Raw genomic sequence first — 12,637 nt, 5'->3', positions numbered from 1 at the left:
ATGGTGATTCACTTAACAAGTGAGAAGCTGAAGCATGAAAAGAGAACAAAGTAGCACATTTTTATATACCTGCAGAGCAAGGATATGCATGCACCTGTATAGTGAATCAAATTAGTAATGTTCCATCGCTAAATCTGGTTTAGAACTCAAAATAGGGTGCTCAGCTTTCCAAACATTCTGCATATTATTCTGTTGGTTTGCTATTTTTCTTTCTTTATGGTTTTAGCCTCCTTTTAAATGTATTTCCTAATTCTCTATCAGTAATCTGCTGGTTTTGCTTTTTTCCCTTGTCTGTGTATTTGGTGTTGTGCAAATGTAGCATAGCCTTTAAGAAGCTCTGAAGGCTTTCTTTCTCCTGGGTCTCAGAGGCGATCTGAGTTTCTCACTGCCTAGTATCGGGGTATAATTAAAAAAAAAAACAACCCTACATACAAATTCATCCATTTCTCCCTCTGGTAATTTTCCCTTTTCCTCAGTCTGCTTTAGGAATGGACCAGAGGGGTCTGTTGCGTTTTTTTTTTCCTAGAAACTTTCTTTTAATGAAACAAAATTTTTTATACAGGTCACAGCATGTGAAAGTACATCAGCCAGATTCCTTACAGTTATATTCTTCTTGCAATTTATTATACTTTCATTTTCATAAAAAATTTACTGAAAAAAAACCCTACCCATCCTCATATATTCAAAACTTCCTTATAATTGAGGTGCCTTCAATGATACAACTATAGCAAAGCTTTAATTTTTTTAATAAAATACTGTTAAAAAAAAGACTATTTTTGTTTCTTCAGTTGAAATTCATAAAATAAATCAGAGATGATAGCTATTCAATGTAAAAGATATCCTTTAAATTAGGTTTGAATGGGTATAAAGATCAAGACTGGTCTATAAAAAATACTTTTAGAGAATAATTGTTATTAAAAAATAATTCCTAGCATAAATCATATATTGTAAGTATCTTGTCATTGAACTATTTTAGAATTGAAATATTGGTAGAGAAAGCATGGAACTGGGAACTGGGAATTTTTCCAATTCCAGTGCTGCAACAATCTTGGCCATAGCCAAGGAAGCAAACCTCCTCCAAAATTTCTGTGTGTCTAGTGTGGAGTTAATACTAGGTAACTATAATACAATGGTAAACTGGGAAGTAAATATATATATATATATTTAGTATTTTATAAGTATTAACAATATTCAGAAGTATAACATGAAAATAGCCATTTTAAAAAAAATACTAGGCTTATGTTATATGTATAATGGAAAAAAAATCTTATGTAACAGCTGTTAAATACAAAGTTTTATATATTATGAATTCATTGAAACTGAAGAGTCTGATACCTGTTTTGCAGTATTTCTAAAGTTGAATATTTACACCTCTCTTTTTTTTCATAGAGCACTACTACAGAAATAGAAATAAAAAAGAGGCGTACAAGTTCATATCAAATACCAGTGGAGTTGCTGGAGGATCCCAATTTAAGGCAAAGAGCCATGAGTATAGCTGGCATTATCACAAATACAATGGAAGGTGTGTTATAACTGCGGATGCGTGAACATCCTTGACATAGTCTTAGACTTGCTTGAAGGTATTATATTACAGTGCAAATACAGAAGACAAAAAAGATGTAGCCATTGCAAATACATAAACTGAATAATAGAACAAAAGTGCATGTACATAGTGAAAAAAAGAAATGAAGAAATCTGATAAGCAGGCTAAGCTGAGAATCACATCCTAATTAAAATAGATAATGTGTATGTGTTTTATACTAGTTACTCGTGTTTAGAAATACAGTTATTGGAAGAAATGCCTTCTGATAAATTTTCCACTAACTATACTGTAAAAATTTTACAGAAAATTAAAGGTCAGGCCTTAACTAATAAGGAGAAGAAAATTTGTGGTAGGATTATTTGGAACAGTGAAATTACTGGTGAAATTCATGAAAAAGCTTGAATAGTTTTCAAAAACCTATTCATGGTGAAATTAATCTTGTTTTTCCGGAAAATAAATAATTAGACATTTGAGAGGACTGTGAAGTTGGAGGTTTTACTGAGAATACTATCCCTAAATGTAAGCATAAATAGTTTGGGTATTTTTTTAAAACAAGCTCATATGATATTAAAAATAGACAACTTTATCAATTATTAGCTCAAAACTCTTGAGGTTTTTCTTCTAGGCTTCTAAAAGCTTTTCAGTCAGCAACAAGAAGTTAAGTTTCTGGAGTTCTGAGGAGGTTTCTCCAAACATCCTTAAGGGTTCCAGGGATAAAGATTAATACCTGAAAAAGCAGATAAAAATTCGTCTTCACTTTCTGCAAAACTTGTTCATTATACATTTCTCTTTTTCCCAGAACTTGAAGAATCGAGGCAAAAATGTCCACCTTGCTGGTATAAGTTTGCCCACACTTTCTTAATTTGGAATTGTTGGGAGCCCTGGTTAAAAATAAAGAATGTAGTTGAATTTATTGTAATGGATCCACTTGTTGATCTGGCTATCACTATTTGCATAATTTTAAACACACTGTTTATGGCCATGGAACATTATCCAATGACTACCAATTTCAATAATGTACTTAAAATAGGAAATCAGGTAAGTTCATCAAACTATATAATTTGATACAGCTGGAACCTGGTTTCTCTTTGAAATAGAATTACTTTTATTATTTTTATTATCATCCCGTAAAATAGATATTAAAGGTTTAATTGTACTAAAAATAATGTAAAATTACCATCTGATGTATGTTGTATTTGAGTTTGATTTCTGTATTAAAATTTCTGCAAGTAGAGTTTTCAACAACCAGAGTGACAGAAAACCAAAAGAAATCTCACTTGGTTTTGTTTAGTATTACAAAAAAAGTAGGAGTCAAATTAGATCCTTTCTACTGTATCATTGGTAACACAAGAAGAGTTGGATGTTATTTTTTATTATTATTTTGCAATGCTATTTTTTGTGTTATTTTTGTATTTCTGTGAAGAATGTTCTTTTGATTGGCCCATAAGAATTTAGAAGGCAAAGAATGTGTGACTTATTCCAAGAGTGTCTGTTGATACAGTTGGGTTTTGTTCCCTAGTGGGCAGATTCTGTAGGTCGAGTGTGGGGTGGTTACTTGGCTTGTTTTATAATGGCAATAATGCAGGTAATTTTATCTGCTATACTTCTTAACCTATGCTTATTGTAAGTGGTAATTCTGGTGACTGTGATGGAGCAAAATAATAAAACAATTCAGTTATTAGAATATATGAAATTCTAGTACATTTTGGGAACATATTCATGTTTAAGTCCAGAGTTGTTAATGTGTCAACATTTAAATTGTATGCTTATACTTTTAGCCAGTACAGACATAGTTCAATGTTTTCCCCTTAACCTAGAGTCAGAGATCATGGTCTGTGGAAGATAATCATGTCACGTTGCTGTTTAAAATAGATTCAGGATGTATTTGAGGAGAAAGAGAGGAAAGATGAATAGGTGAGGATCAGTAGCTATTCAGAGTGTTGTCTTGTGATCATGCCTGTGTGTTTCACTTAGAAAACACCACCATTTTTTCCTTTCATGTGTAACAAAGTAGCTTAATATTACTTTGATTTTGAGCTGTTGTAAGCATTCCTTCATGCTGATAAGAATTTGTGTTTACTCCCGGTCAGCTAAAATGCCACTATAATACAGGTGTAGTTTCAGCAGTTTGTTTCTTGCTTTTTGAACTGTGTAGCACTATCTTTTAAAGACTCAAATGCTCCTGATTTTTTAAGAGTTTGTTCATCTTTCTAGTAAAAGGTAATAAATTATGCAGTTCTGTAGATACTGGTGGTCATACATTACAGTAAATACAATGAATTTACTCCCTTTTCAGAGGCATTGTTTGCCCTCTACTTCAGAAAGCATCAGAGGCATTTAGAGGCAGAAAGGAGTTTTACTTCAAACATGAGCCTCGGCGTAATTCACCTTTTTTTTTTTTGGCAGCTAGAGAGAGAAGATATGGTTACTGTATCTGTGAGTTCTCACGAAGACTTCATTTAATAGTACATCACTCTCCAATTTATGACCAATTCATATTTTTCCACACACCTTCGTTAAAGCAGCTTCCATTGTGGCAAGGCCAACTGTTGTCTTGCTGAGGAAAGTTCCTATAATTAGATGGATGGCAGATATGAGGAGCAAACAGGAGACCTGTTAGGAAATTAGTTTATTCTTCTAGTCACTAAATGTATCTGAGGTTTAACTAAAGTTAACAGAGTTATATTACTTCTTACTTATGTTCTTTGTCTGCTGGTTCAACTTATTCATGCTCATCTATAAAGTAACAATAAATGTTCTTCCTTCAGGTTTTTACTGGAATTTTTGCAGCAGAAATGGTTCTCAAGATAATTGCCATGCATCCTTTTTATTATTTCCAAGTTGGCTGGAATATTTTTGATAGTTTTATAGTTACCCTTAGTGTGGTGGAGCTTTTTCTGTCAAGCGTGGATGGATTATCTGTTCTCCGATCATTCAGATTGGTAAATAAATTATTGATAATAATATATCTGCATTAAGTAATGCATTATATTTGTATTTTAACTGTAGTCATGTAAATAAGACACTTTTTAGTAATATTATGTATATTTTTTGCTAAGTAGCATAGGATGTCTCTGCAAGCATGTTTTACAAAATTATGTTATCACTGAATAGTGTGTGGATTTTTACGATTCAGAAGCAACTAAGATTTTCAAGGGAAGGAGTGGTAATTTCATTGTAATTGTTTTAACACAGATGGGTAAAGCACAGTGAAGTGTACAATCTATTTAGTGCATTTTAAGAGATACAAATAATTTAAAAATTTGCAGTCTTCCGTCTACTTCCTTATCTGCAAATTGCAAAAAGACAGGAAATGTTCTTTTAAAATGTAGGAATTATAAAATTCATATTTTTTAAAGTTGTAAAAAAGATTGATTTTTCTTTTCCGCCTTGGCAAAAAAAGGAATCCTTTATTTTATTCGAAAAACACTTTTATTTTAAAAATAAGAAATGAACTATGAGACATTCTTTCCATGTGGTCTCTTTCCATTTTGCATTTATCTGAAAACAAAAAATATTTAATGCTTTTTTTTATTTTGGGTGGGTTATGGGTGAGAAAGAGTATGAATTACACTTTTTCCCCTTCATATGTTGACTTAGGGCTTGTGTTTGGCTTTTATTTCCAGACTGTGGGTCTGTCTGATCCTTTTTAAATTTGTTGGAGGCAATATTATTTTGGAAGACCCCATTCTTCAAGGATTTCAGAATCCTTTATTTTCCTTCAGTAGAATCCTGTTGACCTTTATTGGTTTTTAAATTTGTTTCTGCACATAATGATTGAGATGTATGCCATATTCAGAACTCACTATTCAAACAAATGCAACTAGTGTGCCGCTTCTTTAATGTAGGAAAGAATACAGATATGCTACACAAAAAAAGAGCAAAGTTTAAAATTTATTAAGCTTTGAAAGTGTGGATTTTATGAAACTCCTATTTCTGTGTAAATTATGATTGTTGGAATCATGTTGAAGTTTCTTCTTTTTTATTGCTGAGAGTCACTAGTTCATAATCTGTTGTTTATTTCTACAGCGATTTTGTGACTACCGCAAAGAATGTCTCTGTATTTTTGTTTTTCAGTTGCGAGTTTTCAAATTGGCAAAGTCTTGGCCGACTCTGAATATGCTGATTAAGATTATTGGCAACTCAGTGGGAGCTTTGGGGAATCTAACCCTGGTGCTGGCCATCATTGTCTTCATTTTCGCTGTGGTTGGGATGCAGCTGTTTGGCAAAAGCTACAAGGAATGTGTCTGCAAGATCTCAAAGAACTGTAAACTTCCACGCTGGCACATGCATGATTTTTTCCACTCTTTCTTGATTGTATTTCGAGTGCTGTGTGGAGAATGGATAGAAACAATGTGGGACTGTATGGAGGTTGCAGGCCAACCCATGTGCCTTACTGTCTTCATGATGGTCATGGTGATTGGAAACCTAGTGGTACGTAACCAAAATAATTTGAGAATTCATTTAGAGAAAGAATGGTAACAGAACCAATAATGAAGTTTTTAAGCATTATTAAATATGTCTTTTATTATTTTGAATTTGTTACAAGTATGTGTTCTGAAATAGGGTTTTCTGTTTGTTAGAGTTCTGATCCTTGTATAACTGATACCTGTTCTATGTTTTGTCTTGCCGTGGAAAGAGGATGACTTGGGGGTTAGATGGGGCATGCTACACATTAAGTCATGTACTGCAAAATAATTGTGTGAGTTTGAGTTTGGACTAGTGGTTAAGAAAGCTTTTTTCTGCACAGATCAGCTATGTCGTCTGTTGCAGAGTGCTTTCCTGTGCCAGAGAAGTAAACATTTTGGATCTATTCAGTCAGTACAAAAGAATCATTAATTTCTGACCTTCTACAAACACAAGCAGAAAAGGAATTTGCAAGTGTCTTCATAGACATACAGCAATGCAAAACCACAAAAAACCCTGCATTGGGGTATAGGGCAGGTGTTCTGCTAAAATTGAATTTACATTTGATTTACTGTATACTTTCCAGATTTGTATGCAGCAAAGGAAAACACGAAGTCTATGTTTGTAATGGGTGATAGAAGAAGCATGTGAATGAAAAATTAAGTGAGAAAATTCAGCTGTATTGTCCTTTATTCCTTTTTTTTTTTTTTTTTTTTAGGTATTGAACCTTTTTCTGGCCTTGCTGCTGAGTTCATTTAGTTCAGACAGCCTTTCTCCTACAGAGGATGATAATGAAATGAACAATTTACAGATTGCTGTTGCAAGAATTCAGAAGGGAATAGATTATGTGAAGAAAAAAGCAAGAGAATGTGTCCAAAAGACTTGTTGGGGGAAACAATCTGTTGTAAATCAAAGAACAGTAACAGATCAGTTGAATGAGAGAGACCATTGCATTTCCAACTGTACCATTGCTGAAATAAGGATAGATGCAAAATACCAAAAAAATGAGAATGGAACAGCCACTGTTATAGGTGGCAGTGATTATTCATCATTCATAAACAACCCAAGTCTTACTGTTACAGTACCAATAGCTGTTGGAGAATCTGATTTTGAACATCTGAATACAGAAGAGTTTAGCAGTGATTCAGATTTGGAGGAAAGCAAGGAGGTAAGATTTAAATATTTTATATTTTGTGTGAATTAATTATACCAATTGTATTCTTTCATAGTATGCCTCTTCCTGCTTAGAAATAGGAAGTGATTATGATTTGAGATTGTTGGACTGTACTGAGGGGGAATAAACTAAAGTGGGAAAGTGGAGCTAAAGAGAGTAGGAAATCTAGGCAGAACTATATAACCATATGCAAGCCCATTTATAAAAGGGTTTTGAAAGACAAGCTTTTCCAAATTTTTAGTTGGGTAGAAAAACTAGTCTTTATGTACAGAATAAACAGAGTCAAAAGACATGTTTTTTGTATATAATCATACTATTTCCATGAAGTAAGCATAAAAGCAAACTGCTATTTTAAAAGATTAGAGGAGATATTAATAAGGAATATTATTACCCTTTACAATGGATTTTTAAAGCTCACTGAATTCTACAGAAATCAACATTGTTTGTCCTGGATAATCTAACAGAGGTACTAACTCAGGCTAATGAGAGCAAAACAACAGTTTTCTATTTCTGAAGAAAAAATGATGGGGGAAAGCCAAGGGAACCATGTCAGTATTATAGGTGAATATGGCAAGTAAAAATAATGAGGAAAAAATAGAATTACTGAATGAAAAAATACTAATTTCTTGCTTGTTTGTGGGTGTTTTGAACCAGTCACTTCAAAGGCACTTGCCTGACCTTAGACTGGGTCATCTTTAGGAAAGTAGTCATTTGTCAGCAGCTTCAGGCTGAGGGGGGGAAGCAAAATCATGGATTTCAGGAGGATCCTGAGAGACACTTTGAAAATTCAGATTGCTGTGGCTCCAGTGCAGACTGTGTCTGGTATCAACTCTGCTGGCACCTGAAGACACAAGGGCATTAATGAAGTGTCACTGCGTGTGCAGACAGCCGTACTGCAGCCTGGATTGCTTTGTCTGGATTGTTTTCTTTTGGGGATTGGAGATTTCTTGTATTTAATTGGTTGTGGGATCTTTAGGTTTTTTGACATTTTGTTTCGAACTGGCAATGAGTTTGCCCATATTCTTTCCAAATTTTAGAAAGGAAGTTTGTTCTAGCAAAGTATAGTTAAATTAAACTTAAATTTGAAAGGTGTAATAAAGTGACTCTTTAGGTGTTTCTTTTATTGTAGAGTGCAGTATTCAATTTGTTATTTCAGCAGGTCACTTCCTGACACTTGATTTGTTCCATCTACTTTTTGGAGATTCTGTTACTCCATATATTATATCGATCTGTCAGTTGAGAAGACCTTAGATTACTAGGGAGCCTCTTAAAAGCAAAGCAAGCAATATTTATAATTTGTTTTAAACTATTAACTGCGCTTTGTAAGGAAGCTATACTGTCTGCTGAACAGCTGCTACATCTTTTACATGTTATTAATCTGAATAAAGCATACTCACCTTCTTAGTGTGTTTTAATAAAACTAGGTTTTGTGGAAGGAATAGCTGATGAATCCAGGTAATTTACTCTTGCTCTGATAACTGTGTTAAATGTAACCCTTACCTGGAAATTATCCAGCAATTGAATACACCTGGTTCTTCACAATTTTCTGTTTAAGAATTGGGTAACAAAATCCATGCCTTCTCACCGCCGATATTCAAGATTAAACATCAACATTAGCTGTTTATAAGATCCTATTATCTAGTATTAATTTTAACCCACTCAAATTTGGAGAAGTGGCTAGGGATTGGCATAGTTGAAAGACGACCATAGGAGAACAGTAATTTAACAACAAAATAACATTTCATGTACACTAGTTCATGGTCAGTAAGGAAATTGTCTTTCATTTTGTAGATTATTTCACCTCTTTCTTTCAGACTTTCCCTTTAAATGGGAGTTTATATTGGAGCTGTTATATAGCTACATTATTTGATGAGCCTTTGAGAATTCATTGGTGAGAAATGGGATTAGATTTATACCAGAAGATTTATAAAGGATAGATGTGAGGTAATTGAGGAAATTACAGGTTTATTACTAAGCATGGGTTTTCATTTTTACATTGCTATATATCTGTTTAAAATCCATAACGCACCTTAAAGTATTTGAAACTTTTTTTTTTTTAAAGTCATGCAATTAAGAAAGCTAACGATGCTGGAACAAATCGCTTACCCAGAAGTTTTTGTTTGACATGTTATGATTGATTTTTTTCAATTTGTTTTGCCTTCAGCTGCTTTCTGAAAGTGTGTCCTACGTACTTATTTAGCATCTAGTAAAGACCAGGAATAACCTTGAAAATGAAATGCAATGAAAAATATTTCGGTTGTTTTAAGGGTCTAATTACTACCATTTAGAAGATGCTTAAAGGTGTAATATACATAGTGTGGGTGCATCTGTCTTTTTTTGGTTTGCAGTTATTTGGGGGGGGGGGATAGTGGAGGTTGGGGGTGGAGGCGTTGGGGGGGCGGGAGTGTTGTGTGTTTGTAGGGTGTTTTTTTTAGGTTCACACCCAAATCCAATATACATCTATGAGCTTCAGATACTCGGCTAATTTTACCTCTTTCAGTATGTCTTTGGATATGCCTTAAGCTCTAATCAACAGCTGTAAATGTTGTTTTGCAAACGTGTGATGTATCTAGAAAACACACTTTTAAATAAGTAGGAATCCATACTTCTGCTGTTTCCAGAACTCAAACAACCTAAAGGGTACCGTGTTTTAACTTCATTGCGTACCATTCTTACTTCTCACAGGAGTAAAATCAAGCTGGATCAGTCAAGAATGCAGATCTGGTGCTTTTTAACCAGGCAGAGCAACGTGTCAGCACGTTTACACAGGTTACCTAAACAAATCATACATATATGATCACTTTTGAGATTGATTGGCCTGCATGCTACTCAGCTATGATATATTTTTCCCCATTCATTGCAATGTAGTGGAAACATGCACAGGCACTCTGTAAGCTGAGTCCCATGACTCATGTCACAGCATGGTTGAGGGCAACCCCAACATGTTCCTCTCTCTTTGTTACATTGTTGGTATTTTCTGTACTACTTCTGTGGCATAATCTGCATGTTTTATAGGTTTTTATTATTGTTAACTGAATTACTAAGCATCAAGACTGTTCAAGTTTAAATAGCTTAACAGCCTGTGATTTTATGAAAATGGAAAGGTAATCCTCACTTTTTCTGTTCATCTGTTGAACCATGCTTTTAGGTGTCATGTAATTGTGAACATTTTCTGATCATGTTCATTTGACCAATGCCTTTGTAATATTACATATATAGAATTGTATGCTAAAATATTTATATCTTTTGATATAAATTGTTTTGTGTTTGTTTACAGTGTTTTTATAATTTACATTCCAGTTTTCTCATATAAGAGAAGCTAAAATATAGGATGAAAGATATGCTCCTGGAAACAATCAAACATATATTTTTTATAAATATGCATAGTCCTTTTGAATATGGATGTAATAATTGTGTTATGTTCTACTCATGAAGTTTGTGTACGCCTGTAAGATTAGAAGATAGGGAATCATTTATATCAGTTTTGCTCTTCATCATCAATAATTCTTTCTTTCGGAACTTAATCCAGTTGCTTTATTTTTAGAAAGACAGACATAAAACATAATTTCAGGCTAAAATTCTTTGTAGGATTCTGTGTGGGTATCTAAATAAATCTCTGTGTTTTAAAACACTGTAAATAAAGAAGCAAGAAAGAAATATAAAAACTAGGAAAAGCCAGGATAAGGCTAAGATCAAGGCAACTGTTAAGAAGACAAAATAGGAATTAGTACCCTCCCAAACCTCTAAACTCAGGAACTCCAGAACTGTAAAAGAAACCTTAATTGTACCAATCTATACGTTTTTCATTCCTGATGATCTCTTCTGAATACTTGGGCAGTTCTCTTCCTTGCCATTTAGGGCTCATTGAACTTTTCCTTTATCAAATACAAATTTTGTTCTAGTGGTTTTGTTGCGGAATTCTACATTATCTTTCATGTATTCTTTTGCACTGTATTATATATCGGAAACACTTCAGATCTCACTTTTGGGCCCAGGGAGCCTGTAAGCTATTCGGAAAGATGGAATGGAAAAATATCTTTCTAAGGATCTTTCCAAAGCATTTTAGAAAAGGCACTTAAGTAGGGGAGAGTAGAATGCAGTAGTATCCCATCCTACTGGTGCTAAGTATAGGGGTATGATTCTGAGTTGATGGATATTGTTTATGTGACACTGCTCCTGCTTCAGGCTTCTGCTGTCATGAATCTGGACAGGTGTAGAACAGCATGCAAAATAGTAAACCAGGGGCTTGTAAGCATTTGACTGAAAAATGCTTGAATCTTTTTCATTTGGATGTCACATTGTCTTACTGTAACCTTACTTGCATAATAAGGTGATGCTTTTTTTTTTTTTTAATAGATATGCAAGCCATTTTTTTTTCTAAGCTATGTAGAGTAGGAGACGTAGGTTTTGGTTTTAGTTTGTTGGGAAAAAACTGAAGTATTTTCTATGAACAGTACTTTTGGTTTCTTTAAAAGGTAAATAGTTTGCAAGCCTTATTTATAGACATACTTTTATTGTTTCAGAAAGATAAATAAGATAAATAAAGATAAATAAAAAGATTCCAATAAAAGTGACTTTACCTACTGTGCTTATGCTGAAGAATACCATACTCAGTGATAAGTAAAGCTGATGCAGTAAAGATGATGATTACAAAAAAAAGTGCTTTGTGTCCTTTTGGTTGTTTAATTAATAGTTGAGACTAAATGAAAAATTGAGGTTGTTTTTATTGAAGAAGTATTTCCTGCTGAAAATAGATTTGATTAAGCAGGAAAATATTCAATTGATGGAGTATAAGCATTGTAACACAGGTGTGTTACAGTTTTCTGTTGCCTTTCTACATAGTAATATTTTTGGATCCTCTTTTCTAAGAGGTTCTTGAACATACTCTCCAAAGCACTGTTACCAACAATGGTCTTTCACGTTTTTCGCAGTTCTTTACCTCCTTCTTCAGTAAAAAGAGACTCAGTCTACTTAAAAAGAAAAAAGAGAGAGATCCTTAGTAAATGAGAAGATGAGAATATGCAGCACAGTCTTCCTGTGGGTTTGTTTTGGTTGCTGTTTTTTTAATTACAGCAGACAATGTTTCCCTTTTATTCTTCGTATGTACAGCTGTATTGCTGGTACATTTGTTCTTTGCTTTGGAGGTTGGGAAACATATCAGATTTTCCTTTAGTATTTGAATATCAAAATGTGAATGACTTAGAAGTTGAATGCACAGTAGGTTGCACTGTGTGAATAATCAGTGGTCTACTTATTATTAACTATTATTATGGTGTTTTCTTTAAAGTCATTGTCTGCAATTTTGCGTACACTTTCATTTATTATTTTTAAGATGATGCTGACTAAAGATTGACTCTTTACTAATTACCTCAAGCAATCCTAAGTCGTTTTGGTGGGACGATTTGTAGTAGTAACATTATTCTTGCAAGTATTTGGGCCACCATACCTTGACTCCTTCAGGAAAGAAGAAAGATCACAAGCTCCAAATTTTGACCTTATAATAGTACGGTCGA

At 33.6% G+C, this 12,637-nt stretch overlaps 1 protein-coding gene across 4 annotated transcripts in view; it reads left to right on the top strand.

Moving 5' to 3' along the window:
* Nucleotides 1-12,637, top strand: part of LOC309672013 (sodium channel protein type 1 subunit alpha) — a gene marked incomplete at both ends in the record, with an annotated part of 554,434 nt that overhangs the window by 15,836 nt on the left and 525,961 nt on the right. For all 4 annotated transcript variants that reach the window (XM_082483408.1, XM_082483409.1, XM_082483411.1 and 1 more), the window contains 5 exons: nucleotides 1,390-1,522; nucleotides 2,343-2,581; nucleotides 4,312-4,485; nucleotides 5,621-5,977; nucleotides 6,669-7,118. In XM_082483408.1, coding sequence (XP_082339534.1) covers nucleotides 1,390-1,522; nucleotides 2,343-2,581; nucleotides 4,312-4,485; nucleotides 5,621-5,977; nucleotides 6,669-7,118 — 1,353 coding nt within the window. The remainder of the gene's footprint in view (nucleotides 1-1,389; nucleotides 1,523-2,342; nucleotides 2,582-4,311; nucleotides 4,486-5,620; nucleotides 5,978-6,668; nucleotides 7,119-12,637) is intronic.

This window comes from Vanellus vanellus (assembly GCF_965231255.1).
Source record: "Vanellus vanellus genome assembly, chromosome: 5".
Taxonomy (NCBI): Eukaryota; Metazoa; Chordata; class Aves; order Charadriiformes; family Charadriidae; genus Vanellus; species Vanellus vanellus.
This window is presented reverse-complemented; position numbering and strand designations above follow the sequence as displayed.